Source organism: Drosophila arizonae, chromosome 2 (assembly GCF_054131065.1).
Source record: "Drosophila arizonae isolate 15081-1271.41 chromosome 2, UAZ_ARI_1.0, whole genome shotgun sequence".
Classification (NCBI taxonomy): Eukaryota; Metazoa; Arthropoda; class Insecta; order Diptera; family Drosophilidae; genus Drosophila; species Drosophila arizonae.
In genome coordinates, this window is record NC_142922.1 from 1552990 (window position 1) to 1574810 (window position 21821).

A 21821-nucleotide genomic window follows, 5' to 3' on the forward strand; every position below is an offset into this window, starting at 1 on the left:
TGATTTGCAGAGCAGTGCTTAGCTTGAGGATAAACTAGTTTGTATTCCTATTAAATTGCAACTGAGAATAGCTTGAATCTAAGATTTTGTACCTTATCGTACCGCATTATCATTATCGAGAGAACGTAGCTGTCTATCTCTATACTTCTAACATAGATTTTTTGACTCAACACGCCTTTATTAGCATGGCTTCACTTTAAAATTACTTTAACAGCAGGATAAGCTGCCTTCGATTGCATACCAGTGCATATCCCATTTTACCTGGTATACTGGTGCCCAGGGCCACAAAGCAAATGGCTGTCACCGAGTCCTTGATGTTGAGCACACAGCCGAAGTAGGTAGCCGCATCTCCGATAACCGCGGTCAGAACGCCAATGACAAATATAGAAATGACAAAGGTGACATAGCCGCCGCAGATATCTGTGAAAGGAAAATGATTTACAAGTCAATCGATCGGTGTAAGGCCGGTGTCGCTGATACCTGTGGGCGGCACAAATGCAAACAGCACCTTCCAGAAGAGGCAAATGAAATGGCTGATATAATCCATGCATTTTGGTACCTCCTCTCCCACTTCCTCCTCGGCGTCGAACTCATGCTCGTCAGCTGGGAGAGAAAAAGATATACGAATGAGTACACAGATCAAGAGACAGATCTAGATATATGAAGGTTAAGATTTAGAAATCGTTCTATACAGATGGACAGATACGTATATACAGATAGATGTAGCTCACCTGGCACAACAGTTAGTGCATCCTTGAACTGCTCCTTCCACGACGATGTGCCCAGCACAGATGAAACGTTTGCCCGAGCGACCAGCTTGTCCACGGTACTCTATGGATGTACATACACACAGTAATTTAGTTTTACTTTACAATATTACGTATACGTATACGCCATCGCATATCAAGTATACGCCACACACGACGCACACTCACAGTGACTCAGTGCACACAAGCACACCGGAAACAAAGCTTTTCATTTGAAGATTAGAGACAATTAGGTGCTTAGTTGCACGACAGGTGCTAGCCAGGTGTGTTTAGCTTAACTGCCAAGTGTTACAACAATGCCACCTGAGCCACTTTATGCGCTCGTCGTCCTGTCTTTGTTCTTGCTATTTCAGTCATTGTTATACCCATTGAAAATGCTTACAAAGTGGTTAATATGGTCAGAGACATGAGAGCTTTTTGCTACCAATATATTGTATATGTATAAAAGTGATCGATAACAATCGATAACACTTTCTTAAGCATACTCCAAGGATATTTATCGTAGACTCGTTTAATATAGTATATTATTTCTATATATAGTACATTTTATATAGGTCATCGTCTAGTCGACTACTTGTTAGCCCTTCTACAACGCTTTGTGTGTATCACAGCAATAGCCCTGGACATTAAGCTGTCTGATGTGGTATGTGCACAAGGTCCTTATAATGTCTAACAGTGAGTGTTTCCTGGTTGTGTGTGTGAGTGTGTGTGTTAAGTGTCCCCTTACAACTGATTTCGCAGCTGTCAAGTGCATTTCGAATCTGCATTCACTTTGGAATGTGCTTACCTTGAATTCCGTGCTTTCACGTATGCGGATATATGTCGTGGTCAGCTCTCCGTTTCGTGGCTTGCTCATTAGCAAGATGCGCTCGAGATCTGTTAAATCTTCGGCTGGCTTTTTTTCCACCAGCCTGATTTTCTCTAGTAGTTCATCGTCTGTGCGGACCAAGGTAAATCAAAGTGTAAATCTTAATTAGTATTAGTATATCACACAGACAGAACCCTGGCACATAACCAGAATTCTTCAGATAAACACACATAGATGTATATATACACTTTTATATATTTGCGTATATATACATATATATGTTCACAAACACACATATACATAAACATGGAGAGTAAAAGTTTGCTAATTTTAGAGAATCGTTTGGAATTGAGTGCATTTGCTTGCAGAAATATTTTGTGGATTTCGAATTGCTACAGCTCGAAAATTTGCAATTAAATGAGAAACCAAATCAAGAAAATCTACAAAGAGACAGAGACAGAGACTGACACAGATACAGATACAAATGCAGATAGAGATACAGATACAAATACAAAGACAAATACGTTTACAGTTACAATTACAGCTATGATTACAATTAAAATTACAGTTACATTTACAGCTACTGATTGCATGCAAATGAAGCTAAATGAAATGAAAAGTTCGCTTAGAACTTTAGTGAAATGTTTTAATGAGCTCTTTGCAATTTGCCTAGACTTCAAGTAAATATATGAATAAAAGAAAATATAATTGCTGGGTAATACTGACAGATGTCTATATTCAAATTATCAGAAAATTGTCATATAAGCTTAAATGTATTAAATTCTATATAAAATCGTTTTACTATAATTCGCCCACTTGCAAGAGTGCAAGAGATGCAGTCCATCGATTGCATTGACAAAAAGTTCTATATACAATCGATTCACTCAATTTTCACCCAATTACGGGTGAATTTGTATAAATTAGAGAGTACATACAACAAATGAGAAATCTGCGCAGCATACGCAATATCAAAAGATTATTATGAATAAAAATTCATAATAAAGACACAAATAGAGCTGAGTAAAGCTTGATTAGAAAAATATTTACAACTAATGAAATTATTCAAAAGTCTGATAGATTTTCTAGCTCTAATTCTAAAAGTATTCGATTAATATAACCCAAGAAATTTGAGTTATGATAAAAGAAGGATTACAAAAACAATATTTTCCATACTACTAAGTGAAGCTTTTAAGAAATTAGCTTAATTTAGCTTAGATACAATTGAAATTTGTGTGAATTTCGCTTAATCAACCTAATATATAAGCACATATATATAAAATATGTTAGATATGCTTAGATAGATCACTTAGAATGCATGCATAGAGAGAGATAGAGAGAGAGAGAGACAGACACATTACAATATATTGCTGATATAAGGATGACTCACGAGTATGATCTCCAGTGTGATTTTCTATAGACAGCGATTGAATACGTGGAAGGTGACAACAAATTGGTTTTTTTTTTTTTTTTTTTTTTTTTTTTTGAGAACAGGAATGTTTAAAACAAGATTTTTTTGGTTTATTCATTTCAAATGCAAATACAAATTGAAATTAATTTAGTTTTATCTCAGTTATTATTTTTTTTTTTCGTTTGCTATGTTCAGTTAAGAAATTTTTATTTAATGCATTCAACCAATACAAATTAAGATAATTTTTATTGCTTTTTGTTTTGTTTTTAGCTTTAGCTTGGCTAGTATACCCTGTTATTATGCAATCGATGGGGTTGCTCTAACATACACATAAACCATCAAGAGGCTAATACACTGAGAACATTATCTGCTGCGATTATGTTAAACCAAAAGCCGTTCACAAAATCAAATTTGGCCAAAAATTTACAACCACACACACAGACAAAAAAAAAAATCATAGGGGTATTCCACAAAAAGAAATATCAAAATAAAGAGGACAAAGAATTATTCAAGAATATCTTGTGTGCATTTACTTACAAATCGAGTTGATGCAGAATCGTTTAACGATTTGTTATGTATATGTATATATAGTCGATGATATCGTATCGAGTTCGAATTCGATTTCGAGTTTCGGGGCACAAACAGAAGCGGGCACAAGCGCGTGTTACGTCGAGCATAGAGAAGTTTACCAACAAAATGTCTTTAACCAAAACTTTCCCAAAAACTTTATTTCAATTGAAGACGAAACCTGAGCAAAATTTCCATTTACTTTCTCCTTTTCTCTTACATTTTAACTCAGAGTCAGTTGATCCTAACTTTTACAAAAACTCGGCGTCGAAAAAGCGCAATTTTTCTCACTTTACTTTCTATACATGCGTTACATATATAAGGACTTACACACACACAGATACAAAAAAATATACATTCAGGATATGAACACACATATATTTTCTATATTATGAATGAATGAATGGTCTGGGTGTATAAATCAAGGCTGTCCAGGGCTACCAAGTATTCTTTTGATTAAGATTGGCGCAGTGCATATCTCTTACAGTTCGACAGTAAGGATTACCAAGTTATACGTGTCGATTATTCTTTCTATAGGAAGATCTATAAAAAATGGTTCGTAAATCTTGATAGATTATATTAAAACATAAAGTCAAAGAACGATAATTATATAGTCAGGTTCCTTGAGTTTTCAATATCAATCTTTAGTGATACTATACGATAAAAGTTTATGATGTTTTCATAAATGTCTTTTAATTTTTTTTGTTTTGGTTTTTTTTTTTAAGTTTTTTTTTTTTTCGATTGCAGCCAAGACTTAAATAATATCGTAAGGTGTGTGGAACAAAAAACAAATCGCAATGAATTTCGATTGCACATGAAAAGCCCATTGATATGTGTAATTTTTGTAAAGCTTTTTCTTTTCATATTTATTTATTTTTAACTGAACATAAACACTTTGCGAGCGAATTGATTGAAGATGAGTTTGTAAGTGTTACAAATTTACTTTTACCTACCAAAAAATCGATGGAAAAATGATTCCTTATTTGTGTCATCTGCGTGAGGAGAATTGCAATGGTTGTTGTTGTTGTTGTAGTTGTTGCAGTGTGTTATCAAATATTACATACACACATACATGGATATATATATACGGGAATCGGATTAGTTTTGTTCAAAAGTTACAAAAATGCGTATGAAGTGAGATATTCTTTAATATTAATAATACTTATACTAAATACCAAAATTTATTTAAAAAATACCAAAAAAATGAAAATAAACATGAAGAGTGCGACGGACTGCAGGAGGGGACAAAAGGGCAGCTACATACATAGTTGATATCGAAGAAAATGAAAAGAACTAGCTCAATACGTAAATACTTAAAAAAATATAAATAAATAAATAAATTAACAAAAATTATCAATAAATCATAGAAAATATTATTATTGATTGAATCAGAATTTTTACCATCTAATAACTGAACTAACATCATAGAAGAATAAATAATTAAATTAGAAAAGTAGAAATCAATTCAAACAAAATAGAAGATATATTTTAAAAAATAGAAAATATATTTTAGAAAATATATTTTTAAAAAATCCAATATAATTAAATATATTTAAAAAAAATATATAAAATAGACAAACGGAAAAATTCTATAATTTAAAAAAAAAAAACAAAAATAAATATTTATGTATATTTAAAACAACATATATATAAACTAATATATATTTTTTTATTATGCAAACAAATTTAAAATAAATAAAAATAAATGTTTTTAGTCAAACGCAGACCAATAAACATTCTAATAAATTGTTCAGCTTTAAGCTGATTAATTCATTAATTATTTTTAATGATTTATACGTTCTATAATATCAAATTTATTTCATTTTTTTTTTTCAAATATTTTTTAATTAAAGTTTAACTCTTCATTTTTCTATATTTTGTTTTTGTTTTAGCTGTTTTCTCTCTACACCTGAACCGTTTTAATATGCCTAGCGACGAACATAAAAGGATTCTCCGAAAAAAAGGGGAATAACATACAACATCAAATAAACACAAAACTAAACTGAGGACTGCGAGAGATATACATACTTATACATAATGTGTATATATGTATATGTGTATGTATATACCTCTCTGTGCTCTCGAAAATATATAGAAATTTGCGCTTTTTGTTCGCAATTATCACAAATGAAATTTAACGCTAGGCGCTGAGCGGAATTCGAGTTAAGAACTTAAGGAATCGTAACCCAAGAATTGCTTTTTTGTTCACTTCCTATTTATTTTTTTTTCTCTTTTTTTTCTTTTTATGGTTTCGTTCGTTTTCAATTCAAATAAAATTAATTAATTGCACAATTCAAGTCTTACGGTAGTGAGCGGAATCTAGAAGCACAAAGAACACAAACGAAAAGAGACCGAAAATAAAAATTATGCAAGGAAATCAAACCAAGTTCAGTCTCTAAGAGAGAAGTGTGGGTGCCGGATGATTGCCTTCCAATCATTCAAATGGCAATTGCCAACAGCTGTATGTGTGGGTGGGTGTGCGCGTGTGTGTGGGTGTGTGTGCGTGTAGTCTAACTGCGGTTATTGCCTCGGCAACAGCTCAAAGTCTGCCATTAGGTTTATTAAAAAAATTCTGATCCATTTTGTGGCACTTTTTGGGCAACTGGCTCGAGTTCTTCATATAATTTGGTTAGCAGCAAATTGAGTTTCGTTTTAGTAAGAATAACCGCGCACACAGACACACACACACGCACACATATATATAGGAGAGACAGAGAGATCAGGAAGCGAAACTGTTTTTTGTGTGGATAAGCTGGTTTGGGGGTTTTCTCTGCTTTTCAGTGCTTGTAAAATTGAGTTTGAAACTGCTGTCGCAACCTGTTTGGCCAAAAACTCACCTGGCGCCAGCACCGGCTCCCCAATGTTCACCTTGAATTTGACATCCTTCTCGTACGTACTCTCCTCGATGATGGGTACCGTTATGAATTGCCTGCAAGCAAAAGAATTGAGGCACATGGATTACAATTGAAACGAAATCAGTACAATCGCATAGCTTCAACGTGGCCATAACTAACAGCCGCATTGATTAATGGTCGGCCATGCCTTCGGCTAAATGGCCGTAATCTTGACACTGTAGAACAGCATTTGGAAATTTATTGGCCGGCATTAACTAGACTGTGACATGAACAAACAGACTCTCAGCACCACTCTGGCATACCCGCACCCGCACTTGCACGCCAAAATCAATTGCCAAGAGCGAAGCAGCTGAAAATAACAAAAATATATTATGTATACGCAGTGTAGTGCTCATAAATATGTGCATTATTCAGACTGTGCAATGAAATGTTTGCTAGCATTACGAATTATTGTTAAAGCGAATGGGCGGCAGAGAGTGCGAGAGAGAGAGAGAGAGAGAGCGTGAGAGAGAGGGGAGAAAGAGAGCGAGATTTGGGAATGCGCCAAGACCAGCGCAAATCTAATTAAAATACTCTACAGCAGAGCATGAAAACGCTACAAAAAAGAACTATGTCGAATGCATATACGAATTTATGCATTCATATATGTATATGTATATGATATATATGTAGTTGCTGCATTAGATTAGACTATCAAATTATATGAGCATGAACAAGGAATGTCTGGCGTATGCTTCCATATAAACACAGTTCGCAACTGTTGACCGTCTCCAGTTCCTTTTTTAACAAACTGCCAAAGTAACTCTACTATTTTCATGAACAATTCTGGTTATAGACTTTGAACAAGATTTCATCTGACTCTGCTTCGAATTTTAGCTGTACTATTATCTACTTTAAATCAATTCGGAATAGCCAACCAACAGCTGCATCCCATATCACATTCATATGACTTTTCACTCTCATATTTCACATATTTTAGAGCATTTGATATTCACCACTTCTGGCTTGCCTCAAAAATGCCACAAGTTGTTTGGGCTGCGCCAGCGGGCACATAATTTGTGGGTCCGAACGGACAACTCAAAGCTAAAGTTTGTGTGCACCTAAAAAACTAACTCCAAACTGATTAAACTTTATAAAATTATCAAGCTTTCGCCAAAATGCAATAGCTATCTACTATATATATATATTTATATTTATGTATATTATGTGTACACCAGAAAGTCCCTTGGCCATTTGCGTACTTTTCTTTCGCCATTCGCAAACTTTAGCATTTGTTTCAACCTTTCACCTTTTCCGCTTTTTCTAATGGTTTGTTTCTTTCCTTTTTCTTTTGGCCAAATGAATTTTGCGGTTTCTATTCCTTTTTCTAATTCTGCATGTTGTGCAGAGAAAAGCCCCGCTTTTCCAATAAACTTGTTGCTGTATGGCATAGGACGTGCCTGGTCAAGTTTTCATTACGGAAAACAGCTTTTATGAGTCATATAAATGGAATGCGGTTATTATTCACGAATACAAAACAGAGTTGAGCTACTCCATGAGAAACATTTCATTAGTATTCACTCCCCAAATTAAGTACTATTCACTATATATATATATGTGTTTTCATTTGCACTGATCTATGTCAGTATACGTATATACCTGAGTGCCATTTGCTGCTGCTTGGATTAGATAAGCTTTGCTTTAATTGCAAGCTAACAGCTTAATAATTCGTGGTATTTTTATTATTTATTTATATTCTTGTTTTTCCCATTAAATTTAATACTCTTCGACCATGGGCAAAAGACTCAAGATGGCCAATTGATATTGCAAAATTGATAGGGATACACTTAAAACCAGCTAATCGTTAATAGATATAGATTGGAGCACAATCTGGAAAAGTATACAACGTATCTCTAAATCTCGCACACACGTTTTCTTGATTAATTAAAATTTATATATTTATTTGAACTCTTTTTACTTGATCTACTATATCTAGATTAGATAGTTTTAAGCAGAGAATAAATTGTTTGTCATACAAACTATCGATAAATATCGACGCGGACAATGTGTTTAAATATAGCGTATCTCTAGCCGATAGCTCTATAAGTATCTCCAAGTAGAAGTTTGAATGAAGTCAGTTACTGTTCAATTCACTGCCTTTTATATCGATATCTAAAAACATTAGCCCAACTACACAAATGTATGAATATTTCGACCTTTTTTTTCGATAAATATCGTTTTAGATACCCTTTAGACTCATACTTAAGATACATGCTTATAGAAGAGCTCAACAGCGCGACAAAAGTTAATCCAAATACTAGATTAAAATACATATTTCTTTCAGACAGATTTTTTGATATGACATGGGAATTTTTAACGATTCTTTGCCCTGGGTCCCTTAACACGCTTTCCTTTGTTGCCTCTGAGCTTGTCATAAAAATAACTTATTTCATACATGCGACATTTCACGTGTTGTTTTGTTTTTGCTTTTTTGTTTATGACGCGAGTTCGCAATGAAACATAATAAATCCATAAATTCGCGCAGATGGTCGTAAATACGTGCATGAGTCGAGCCCTGCGGCTGAGGGGGCGGAGGAGTGGATTATCGACGCATTAGATTTGCGCTCGCTTTGACCATGTCCAGTGCTATCTTATCCGCAACGTAATCGGAAGTCGAGCGAGTGGGCACTTGGCCGGCGAAAGGCCAGTGCCAGACGTTGCCCGTTGGCCAGTCTTGAACGAGATGTTGCTCCTGTACCACGTCGTAATCGTGATCGGTCTGCTCAGCGGCTGCGGCTGGGCAGCGCCAGAATGCAACCGCAATGCCGAGTACTGCCAAGATCGGGCTATGCATCCGGACATGCAGGAGCCCAAGCAACAGCAGCAGCAGCAGCAGCCACGCCTGGCGGGCGAGGAGAGCAATGCCTACTGGCGAGATCAGGGCGTGCAGTTCATCAAGCAAAAGCTGAGCGAGCTGCCGAAGCAGGGCAGAGCCAAGAACATTATCATGTTCCTGGGCGATGGCATGGGCGTGACGACCACCTCGGCTGCGCGCAACTTGCTGGGCGGCGAGGAGCAGTCGCTGTCCTTCGACCACTTCCCCTACACGGGCCTGAGCAAGACCTACTCCGTGGATCTGACTGTGCCGGACTCGGCCTGCACGGCGACGGCTTACCTGTGCGGCGTCAAGGGCCAGGAGGGCACCATTGGCGTCAATGGCGCTGTGCCACGAGGTGACTGCAAGACCATGATGGACGAGAGCAAGCACGTCGACTCCATTGCCAAGTGGGCCATGGAGGCGGGCAAGTGGGCGGGCCTGGTGACCACCACTCGCGTAACCCATGCCTCCCCGGCGGGTGTCTATGCTCACATCGCGGAGCGCGACTGGGAAAGCGACACGGACGTGACTGCCGACTGTGGAGAGGATTCCGAAGTGCCTGACATTGCCTATCAGCTGATCAAAGGCGAGGTGGGCAGCAAGCTGAAGCTCGTGCTGGGCGGTGGCCGCAAGAACTTCGTGGACAAAAACCTGGCCGATTGGGGCAAGCGGTCGGATGGCTGGAACCTGATTGAGGAGTTCCAGAAGCTGAGTCCTGGCAACGCCTACGTAACCACAGCGGAAGAGCTGATGGCACTGGATGTCACGAAGACGGAGCGCATATTGGGCCTCTTCCAGCACGACCATCTGCTGTACCACATGCAGGCCGTCGACCAGGCCAGCGACCAGCCCACGCTGGAGCAGATGACGCGCAAGGCCATCGAGTTTATGAGCCAGAACGAGGAGGGCTACTTCCTCTTCATCGAGGGCGGACGCATCGACCAGGCGCACCACGACAACCAGGCGCGCATGGCGCTCGACGAGACCATTGAGTTCTCCAAGGCGATTGCCGCCGCGCGAGAGCTGACCAGCGAGGACGATACCCTGCTGGTGATCACGGCGGATCACTCGCATGCCTTCACCTACTCGGGCTACGGGGTAAGCACGCTCTAACTGCATTTCCCCTGAATCCATTCACGAATTCCCTCGCTTGCAGTATCGCGGCACAGATATCTTTGGCAAGGCGCCGGCCAATGGCAACGACGGCATTCCACACATGATTCTCAGCTATGCGAACGGTCCCAGCGCCGAGCGCTTCTATAATGCCGAGACCAAGGAACGCGTGGACCCCACCACGCTGATAACGGGCCATCACGAGGAAGCCTTCCCAGCTGGCGTGCCCTTGGACTCGGAGACGCATGGCGGCGATGATGTGCTGGTCTATGCGTCGGGTCCCTGGTCCCACTTGTTTACCGGCGTCTACGAGCAGAGCACCATTCCCCACATGATGGCCTACAGCGCCTGCCTGGGCGATGGCCTCACCGTGTGCTCCGGGTCCCAAAGGACTTGAGCGCCTGCTGCGTGCCTGCAGTTCATCACAATTAAGTTTGTGGCTCATTAAAAGCAGCGATTGCATTGGAGCAGCTGCTGCTGCCGCCGCTCCGCCTCCTGCTACTGCCACGCCTCTCGACTTGTCCTTGATGCATATTGTAAATTGAATTAAATGCGAATTTCCTACAGTACCTCACCGCCTTTCGCATGTTTGCGGAAAAACAAGTTCAAATCAAGTTTCTGATTACATTCTCGACGCTCAAGCTTTCGTGCGTCTAATTATGAGCTGCACTCGGTGAATATAATTGAAAAAAAAGAGAGCAGAGACGGCTAAAGCGGCTCTTGACAGAGCCAATCATCCTTTGTCCTATGCCTCCGAGTTGTGTTAGTGCTGAGACCCTTTCAGCTTGGAGGTGGCTCCTTGCCTTTATAGCTCCATAATTGGTGCTGACTTTAAGAGTCTTCGGATTCAGTTCCAGGCAAAGATATTTGACATATATTCTGCACATATGTATTTGGTATATATATAGTAGACATAGATTAGAGATGGAACACAGGCGATTTCATTGAGTCCTCACTTAAAGTACATAAATCTTTTTACTGCTTATCTTCTAGCTAGAGCTGATAAACATAAAGCCCAAGAGTGAAGAGCGAATAGAGAAGTTTCGTGCAGCAGTTAGCAACAATATTATGCTAAGGTAATTAGAAACTTGGCGTAGGGCATGCATATAGTCATGCAAGCTCGACTAGAAGCTGAAAGCTCATCAACGTAATGGGCAAAGTTAGCACCTGCCAGGAGAGCGTGTGTGCGTGTGAGTGTGAGTGTGAGTGTGTGTTTATGGGTGTGGGTGTGCGGTTCGTGGCATTTGGGACTCCCTTGCGTGTGTGGTTAAAGTTTTGGGCAGCATTTGGGTTAAGGTAAACACAGGCCAAGCAAGCAAGCAGCGGGCAGGCAAATACCAAACACACCACACACACCCTCTTCACACACACGCACGCACACTCATACCACACACACCCCAAGAATTTGCATTTTATTTTATGCAAAGCTTTCTGACTGATTCGCCTGCAAATAACAAAGAAAATAAAAAGCCGCGCGCCCGCATTTAGTTAGCTGCGCATTTGCATTTTGCATTTTTCATTTAAAATTTAACATTTCAGATTTCACATTTTGCATATGAAATCTAAGCGTAATTGCTGCAATTAAAACCTATGCGTCATTCGTTCCCTTTCGGTCTTCGGCCTTCGGGTCGTATGAGTAATATCAAATGCGTAGCAAAATGCGAAATGTATTTGTCAATTTTCTAGTTTCTATTTCCGCTTTGATTGCTAGCTAAATTATATCCGTTAGAGTGTGAGTGTAGTGTGTGTGTTTGTGTGTGTGTGTGGGTGAGCCATTTCCCTTCTTGTGACAGCCATTAAACGTAGCAACCCATTCATTGCCTTGGCATTGGCAAAGCTAATTTCGCACAGTCCATCTCCCCCTGCGGCAGCGGCTTCCTCTCTTCCCCTCTTCAACTGTTTAGCCCGCCGTGCCACTTCCGTCGTTTGATTTCAATGCCGGCAAGCAGACCCGCCTCCCACCCAAGTTCCAGCAACGCGGCTCAGTTCTTGTTAAGCACACATGTTATTAAACGACACACACACATCCACACACACACACTTTCTATCACTTCTCTCGCTCCCTCTCCCTCTCTCTTTCTTTAGCGTCTATTGATTTTAAGTCGAATTGCGACAATGTCGTCTGGCCATCAATTGCGACCAATGCTGGAAAAAGCGTTGCAAGTGCAGCTTGTGGCAGGGCCACATAGTATTGTATTATGCTCAGCGACGATGGCCAATTCGGCCAGACGGTCAGCCCAGTCCGGCTGCCGTCTTTGGGCAGCCACACAAGTGCCTCAGAATGCGAATGCTAAAATTTTAAATTTCATGCAAATGTCGCTGGGCCAGACTCGAGCGAGCATCCGAAGGAGACTAGCTCTCTCTCACTCTCTAACTCTCGCTCTCTCAGTCGCCTCTTTCTGCCTTGAGTTTTATTCAAATTGCGCTGCTCGAGTCAAAGGAACGTCTTTTGACATTTAATCAACTGAGTTGGAATGAATGAGCAAAATTTTAATGAATGAATAAAAAGTTAAATAAGAAATGTCTTTCTTTCTCTCTATCTCTATCTCTGACTCTCTCTCTTTCTGTATTTGTATCTCTGTATCTGTATCTGTCTGTATCTAAAATCTCTGTATCTCTGTATCTCTGTCTGTATCTCTATCTGTATCTGTATCTGTATCTGTATCTGTATCTGTATCTGTATCTGTATCTGTATCTGTATCTGTATCTGTATCTGTATCTGTATCTGTATCTGTATCTGTATCTGTATCTGTATCTGTATCTGTATCTGTATCTGTATCTGTATCTGTATCTGTATCTGTATCTCTATATCTCTATATCTCTGTATCTCTGTCTGCATCTGTATCTGTATCTGTATCTGTATCTGTATCTGTATCTGTATCTGTGTCTGTATCTGTATCTGTATCTGTATCTCTATATCTCTATATCTCTGTATCTCTGTCTGCATCTGTATCTGTATCTGTATCTGTGTCTGTATCTGTATCTGCATCTGTATCTCTATATCTCTATATCTCTATATCTCTATATCTCTATATCTCTGTATCTCTGTCTGCATCTGTATCTGTATCTGTATCTGTATCTGTATCTGTATCTGTATCTGTATCTGTATCTGTATCTGTATCTGTATCTGTATCTGTATCTGTATCTGTATCTGTATCTGTATCTGTATCTGTATCTGTATCTGTATCTGTATCTGTGTCTGTATCTGTATCTGCATCTGTATCTCTATATCTCTATATCTCTATATCTTTATATCTCTATATCTCTGTATCTCTGTCTGCATCTGTATCTGTATCTGTATCTGTATCTGTATCTGTATCTGTATCTGTATCTGTATCTGTATCTGTATCTGTATCTGTATCTGTATCTGTATCTGTATCTGTATCTGTATCTGTATCTGTATCTGTATCTGTATCTGTATCTGTATCTGTATCTGTATCTGTATCTGTATCTGTATCTGTATCTGTATCTGTATCTGTATCTGTATCTGTATCTGTATCTGTATCTGTATCTGTATCTGTATCTGTATCTGTATCTGTATCTGTATCTGTATCTGTATCTGTATCTGTATCTGTATCTGTATCATTTCCTCTCTCTTTTTACCTCACTCCCACTTTCACTTTTCTGCTCTTCAGCTATCCCAATTACCTTAACCGTTTATAGTCCCCTGGCACCACACACTTAAAGCATACGCAATCGCTCACTATTCCCCGAATAAACTGCGCGTGCGAAGAGGGAAAATTCAATTTGCAGCCGCACACAAACACAACAACCGCAACAACAACAATGGCCAATGCTCAATGCGTATTGCTGAATACTTTAAAATAAAATTACAGTAAAATACAGCAATTTGCATGACAATGGGAGCTTAAGGCACAAGTGCCAGACACTGGCTCAAACTGACCAGCGCCAGACCACTAATGCAATGTCTAACTTTTGCCCTTGCTCACACTCACACTCACACACACTCACGCGCACACGTATACAAATTGTACATTTTTATTTATTTTTTTTTTCTGGTTTTGGGGAAGGACGCTTGTGGCATATCATATAATCGAATCAAGCTTGCTTTTTGTGGCAGAAACGTTTGCGAAATGAACAAAGTGTAGGACCAAGTGGAAGCTAGTTTTTATCACAAATTGATTTCAACTTTGATATGGCAGCGATTGTATTCGCATTTTACATATGGATATATAAAAGACATAGAGAAAGACTACGAAGTAAATAAATTATAATAATAAATATTAAACTACAATATAATGCATAATAAAATATCTGGCATATAAAGTGTAGAGTATATAACTGAATTCAGTATGTAATATGCGACAGCTTCGGCTGATATACATATATATATGTGCGACATAGCTACATATATTTGTACATATGTAGATAAATAAATGTGCATACATGAAAAGGCTGATTCAACAAAATTTAAATGAATTTTCCGCCTCGACTGTCGCCAAGTGATAAAAGAAAAATGGCAAAGCATCTCGATAGACTCCACTGATTGAGTGTGGAAATTGCATAGCCTGGCTGCTGACAGGACATGCCAGCCACCGGATATACACGTAGACGTCGCAGCACCTGTCGATTGCCCATGCTGTGCATTCAATTTAGTTCCGCTCCAGGTGTGTGAGGCGAAGCGATTTCTATCAAGCGGGAATCGGGAACTGATACATACATATGTATATTGACTGAAGCGGACACACGTTTGCCACCACGAAAACTAGATACAAATCTGCGTTTAAATTCCAAGTTTTGTCTGCCCTTCAAACTAGGCCTAGCATGTTGCTGCTGCCAGCCAACAGGTGGCGCTAGCAGCGCCTGTCAAGTAGGCTATACACTTGAGCTAGATCAATAAATGTAGAGCAGACAGGCTCAAGCACATACACACTCACACATACACACTCACACACAATATGGAAATTGTGTTGTTCCTGTTGTTGTTGTTGCCAGAGCACAGAGAGGCACTTGCTAGCACTTGCCCCGGCATTGCAGTTAACAAATGTGATTTGCACTCAACAACGGCTTGGGAGGCAGCCAGTGCTAGGGGGGCGTGGCGTGGGCAAATGAATGCGTTTGCCATTAGCAAGTGTTTTGCAGACAGTACAAGAATATTGCTGTCATTATTATTATTGCTCTAGCTGCTGTTGTTGTTGCTGTTGTTGCTGCTGACAGTATTTAAGTGCACAGTTCAACAAGAACGTCAATTTTATAAATTGAAAATGTAATTGTGTTGATTTTTTCAAGTCAATCAGAAAGCCATCGCCGGCTGGTCGCCCGCTCGTTCGTTTAATCAAGTATGGACACAGCCCGCCCACACTCATTGAAAATTCATGGAAAATTTCACGTAATTGAGCACCTGCCCCACGTTGAATTGTTTCTGCCAAGTATTGGCTAGATAGCAAAATTGTTGTAATTCAAACGCACAGAATAATTTAGGCGTTTATTTTTAGCATAGCACAAACGCAATTGCAGTGTGTCTAATGCCATCGGGGAGTTATACAGTTATATAAAAATTGCCTTTCTGGCCACAGGTCAGATTTGAAATAGTAAATAACATTTATATTGTCGTTAAAGCTTGAGAAATGTGAATTCTAAAGGGAATTTGTGGAAATTATTAACAATAAAATTACAAGAATTCAGAGTTGATTATAAATTTATTTAAAAACAAGTAAGAAGGCTCCAGTCGAGACTGCTCGACTAGGAGATACCCTGAACCCTCCAAGCTGATATTCTAATCAGTCTGGACTTCTTTTATGCACACATACATACACATGCACTTATAAGCACGTGCTCTGCTGACTGCGCAGTTAGCAGCGACTGCGCTTGGGCTGCGCTGCAATGTGGGCAATAATATGAGAATTTATTTGTTGAATAATTTCTTTTGTAGACATACGATCTTAATGAAACTTTCAGAGCGTAATCATATGGTTAAAATATGTGTACATTCCAAAGCACAAGTCTCTAGTACTTAAAAAGTACTAGTACTAGTACTTTTACAAATTGGGGGAGAAGGGGGCGTGGTATCCAAAATCTGCAAATTACAAAATCTTTGTATCCACTAACTTTATATACAACCCAAATATGAAGTCTCCAGGTCTAAAAGTGTTAAAATTATGCTGAAAAAACCAAGTCGATTTTTCGATTATTCTCGATAAAAAAGTTATCGGACGAGTTATCGAAAAAATAAAGCAAACTTGTACTGCCTATGGTATACACGAGTATGCATGCCAAATTTCAGCTCTCTAGCTCTTATATCTTCTGAGATTCTTTTGCTCATACGGACGGACGGACGGACGGACGGACGGACGGACGGACGGACGGACGGACAGACGGACAGGGCTATATCGACTCAGCTCGTCGTGCTGATCAAGAATATATATACTTTATGGGGTCTGCGATGATTCCTTCTGCCTGTTACATACTTTTCACAAAACCATTATACCCTGATTTCCCATTTTCAATGGGTTCAGGGTATAATAAATGGAGTTTATAATATATATTTGTTTATATATTATATATGTTTCAATAATATAGTTAACATAATATAATTGTTTTAAGTCAACATTTTATAAATTATATATTCATATGCATAAAATAATTACTTAAACTACTGCAATATATTATATTTATATAAAAAGCCTATCAAATTCTCATTCAATTTTCCCCCAGTGCCCAATTAACTATCCGATAGCCTAATTAGTCATTAGTCATTGCGCATTGGCACATTAGCACCCGCATTGCATATGATGATAGCAAAAAACGAACTACATTTTATCTAGATTAAAGCTTAAGCGAACGAAAAAAAAAACTAAAATATTTATGCGATGAAAATAGAGAGATAAGCAGTGAATGCTTGTTTAACAAATTGAGCGTGATTGAAAGCAACTTGAGGGGGAGAGGGAGAGAGAGAGAGAGAGAGCCAGACATAGTGAGATAGAGCGAGCTGGAGCTGGATATAAATTATATTTGCTGGGGCGACAATGAACACTAATTATCGGGACAGATAACGACTACGAAGCACGTGACACGACACGGAAATCGAGCAAACAAATGTTAGATGTTCAACTAAATGCGGGTGGAAATGCAGACAAATATGCAAACATACATACGCCCACACACACACACACACATACATATATATATATACATATGCACCATCGATGTGGTTAGCTGTCAAGCTGTAATTAAAATATTCTTTATAAGTCACATGTAGTAAAGCCATCAGCAGCTAATGAGCTGTGGCTGAACGAGCAATGAAGATAACTGAATTAACAACAGCAGCCCACATATGTAAATGTCTGACTGTGGCTTGCTCTAAGACATGTAGATATGCTGGCCCATAGAAGTGTAAGTTGAGGCATTTAAATATTGATTGCGAACTTATGGCTGAGCTGAGTTGGTTCCACAGCAAATTTAACTGCTTGAGTTTCCATATTGTTGCTTAATAAATATTGGCAGAGCAAGTTAAGAGAAAGCTTCATTGAGGAGTTTTGCTTACACTGAAGATAGATTGAAGATATTTAAGCAAGTGGAAGTGCTCTAGATGGGAGTGCCTAACTAGCCTGACAGCAGAGGCATACAGTCCATATCTCTATTCTGGCTTCAGCAATTTACCGATTAAGCAAAGAGTAACTATAGTTGATTTTCACAAATCAAAAGTAGCTTAATTTGTATGCTGTGTTGTTGCTTATATTGCCACGCACCAAATCTGGTCAATATAAATAGCAACCAAAATAAAATTTCTATCTCAAATAACAGCAAAAAGTGCCCTAGGATAGACGTAGGAACACAGCTCAAAAGCCAAATATTATTTTAGCTTCGTAAGCAAATACAATAATATGCGTCGTTTGATACGTGTATAAATATTTATGCAACCCACTGTTTCAACATTCAATGTATATAAAAGCGACGCAGCATTGCGTATGAATAATGAATTTCTAATTAAATAATTATTCTTTAGCCCGGCGGCATTAAACGTGCGCGCCTGAATTAAATGAACGGAAATTATGGAAATCGCTCAGGCTGCGGCCAATTGCCTATTGCCACTGGCATCGTCAACGCGGCCGTAATTAGCTACTTATTGAGTTGTAATTGCGAAAGTTTAGCCAACTGCAGCAGAGCTCTATGAATGCGACCGGAGCGAGTGGCGGCTCCTTTGGCGACCTTAGCTGCTCGATTGCATAAAGCGAGGCATTCATTAGCGTCGCTCGCCTTTGTGCCATTAAAGTTCTCAAAGTTACTGCATTCAGCTCAGGCCTTTTTTTGTGTTTTGTTTTCCTGTTGTTTTTTTTTTTTTTTTCTTTACAGCTCGCCAAGGAATAACACAAAAGCCAAGTGGGGAATATAACACAAAAAAAAAACAAAAACAATAAATTAAAAGCCGAGCCAAGTCGCCCACTTAAGAACAGAACAGTCGAAGCCCCTCCCCAAGGATCGGCCATTGTGTGCGCTTGGCCTGAGAATAAAATGGAAAATAAAACAATCACAAAAAAAAAAAAAAAAAAACAACAAAAAAGAAGCGAAGAAAACGCCGAGTTTTCCAGCAATGGACTGGAAATATTTATTATTGAAGTTCGCGTGTGCTTTGAATAGCCTCGAATCTCGGCCAGCTCACAAATGTCGCTGAATAGCCCCACGATGAACGATTTGTTAACAGATTTGCTTTCACTTTTTATTACCAAGAGCCATTTTAAGGTCATTTAAATTAAATCTAAAGCTCGCTTCATTTATGATTGTTTTACTCACTTAGTTTTATGTCTTTGCAACTTTCTCTTGTTGCTATAAATTCCAAATTGCGTAGCCTAAACGATGCTAGACTTAAGAGCTTGAGCAGCTTTGGCATTCGCCTGGCAAGGGACTTTTTTCTTCTTCCACTCTGATATCATGCATATCAAAGCAAAATATTTGGCATTTGCTAGCACTAAATACCATTCGAAGTTTGCTTATGAATATGTAATATATTTATGAAAATACTTGGAAAAAGTCAAATAAATTTTGCAGTTGCACAGCTTCTCATGAAAAAATAAATATTGCGTATACGCAGCATTAGCAAATGGTAAACTTGTTCATACTAAATTATATGAAGTTTCCCATTAAATATGAAATTTCTCAAAATTCACATAAAATTCAAATGAAAAGCTAATGGAGTATTTTAATATATTGCTAAAAGATTCTACAATATTTTATTTACAAGTATTGAGAATTTTGCACAACAGCTTTAAATATTGCGTATACGCACTGTACGCTATTTTCAAACTTACAATATATATAGATATATTTCTATTATTATTTCTGATTTCAGTGCTTGCGGTAGGAAAATCTCTTTATATTATCTGTTTGTCTCCCATACCAGACAGAAGATTTTTAGAAATTTGGGATATGCTCATCTAATTTTAAATACGCAACGTTAAGTATATATAAATATGTATGTATAAATATTGTGTATATTTACGTATCTACAGGTGAGTTCGTGAAATGAAATTTCATTTTGTATAAAACTCAATACACGGGAAGAGTATTAAAACTAGCAAATATTTTATATTAATTTAGTTGGTATGATTCAGATGCTGACAAATATTGTTATCACTGCTCGATCGAAATATTACGTATACGCATTTCAAAATTAAATATAATACGGTTAATATATGGTGGTTAAAAAAGAAATATTCATTTGTAAAAAGCTCGTTAGCTTTAAATCTTGCGACTAGGATCTCTCGCTCTGGCTACCACTATTTATCATAAAGACGTCGTAAATTAAGTCCACGGACAGGCTGGCTAATGAAGGACTTTCGGCTGTAATTTCTAATGGGGCACACAGTTTCTGTTTCAGTTGCAGTTTAAGTTTAATTGTGCGCACATGGCATGAAATAATTAAGTTTCAGCTAATGGAGAGCAGCACCGAGTCGTAATGGCGACGTGAGCTGCTTACCTGAACAAGGACATTACGTCCTTAGCAAGATCAAAGCAGACTGACATTGCTGTCAGTTAGCTAACATTACACAGGGAATGAGAATGAGAATCCGAATCAGAATCAAGAGCTAAATCAGAATCAGTTGTCAAAGGCGCGGCAGGTGACACACACACACGCACACATACACCCACAAGCTGAGTCAGCATGTGTGTGACCTTTGACATTGAAGCTGCCTTTTATCATTCGCGTCCTTTGTCGCTGTGAGTGACATGTTTTGCCGGGGCGACCACAAAACAGCCAGCAGTTTATTAAGTTGTATGTGACAGCATAAATCAGTGCCACAACACAGCATGCGCCACAAAGTGTGTCCCAGCGCAGGGCTTGGCGAGAGTTGTTTGATTTATTGCAACTGGCAGAAGCATCAGCATTCATATGCCACACATGCCACATGCCACGCGCTATGCGCCACAAGCCAGAAGCCAGATGCCACTTGCAGCATCGCAAATCAACTACTTTTTATTTACAAGTGTAGCCCAAAGGATAACAATTGAATGTGAACGACCAGAACATATCCTATCTTATTCTAGTTGCTATCTATTCTATATAGGAATATATTCATTTTTTCTATGACGAATTATTCAAATCGATAATTATCGATATAATCAATGTGATGGATATACTTTTATCATTTGCTTTGAGTTAAAGTCTATAGACAATATCTGGCCAACACTCTATAACCCAACTTTTACTTTAATATTTCTAATAAATATCGAACTATGCCTAAATTCGATTTTTATCGATAACAACAAAATTGATTGCTGTTTTCCAGTCTTTATCTGCACTTCACTCAAAAAACAATATACTAAATTTAATCAACATATCATATAGCTTATTTGAAAATCAATAGTTATCGATATAACCTAATTAAAATGCAAGGAAATAAGCACATGCCTTTTACACACATTTTTTCGCTTCAGCGCGTTAAGCACATCCGCAATACATGTATTTATATCCTGGGGCTTTAATGTACTTCTATCAACTTGACTTCTTCTGCTTCTTTGAACCATTTTTAATTTGTATGCAAGGCAAGCAGCAAATTAATTTACCGTTGCTAAAGTTAAACAAAGTCCAAGTGTTGGCCATTTGTTAAATTATTTGAACAACTCAACAAGTACGCTCTGAAATTATGTTCAGCGTTCAACTCATTAAGGTACAAAAAGCTGTGCTCCGATAACCCTTCACCCGCACGGCGAAAAACCCTTTTTTGCTTTTTTGGGTAACGGCGCAACAGTTGTTCTCCGATTTCCATGCTGATGATGACTCTCGACATGTTGAGCCACAGCCAGCCTCCCGCTTGGCGCTTCATGTCATAATAACAAGAGGCAGCAGCAAGATAAATATAAACAAGACTGACTGAAAGGTAGCTCAAGAACTGGCAGGGCCAGGCCAGTCAGCAGGCCAGACTGCCTGATGAGCATTCTGCTCTGGGCTGTGTGGTTTGGCCCGCAGCTAAGCAGCACACACTTCAAT

The 21821-nt window shown here is 38.7% G+C and overlaps 2 protein-coding genes across 10 annotated transcripts in view; one reads left to right on the forward strand and one right to left on the reverse strand.

The window, feature by feature from the left end:
• The window catches only part of Calx (sodium/calcium exchanger 3), a 60581-nt gene that overhangs the window by 3392 nt on the left and 35368 nt on the right, over positions 1–21821 (reverse strand). For 5 of the 9 annotated variants that reach the window (XM_018000027.2, XM_089476544.1, XM_089476545.1 and 2 more), the window contains 7 exons: positions 6388–6479; positions 4504–4542; positions 2963–2986; positions 1555–1703; positions 732–831; positions 481–603; positions 262–420 (listed from right to left, as the gene is read on the reverse strand). In XM_018000027.2, the coding sequence (XP_017855516.1) occupies positions 262–420; positions 481–603; positions 732–831; positions 1555–1703; positions 2963–2986; positions 4504–4542; positions 6388–6479 (686 nt within the window). Of the gene's footprint in view, positions 1–261; positions 421–480; positions 604–731; positions 832–1554; positions 1704–2962; positions 2987–4503; positions 4543–5854; positions 5870–6387; positions 6480–21821 lie in introns of all 9 variants that reach the window. The other 4 variants (XM_089476548.1, XM_089476547.1, XM_089476550.1 and 1 more) reach the window with 4 other exon arrangements.
• On the forward strand, positions 9128–10944 carry Alp5 (Alkaline phosphatase 5). The gene is made up of 2 exons (XM_018000033.2): positions 9128–10360; positions 10419–10944. The coding sequence occupies exons 1-2, from the start codon at positions 9128–9130 to the stop codon at positions 10770–10772; spliced, it is 1587 nt and encodes a 528-aa protein (XP_017855522.1). The 3' UTR covers positions 10773–10944.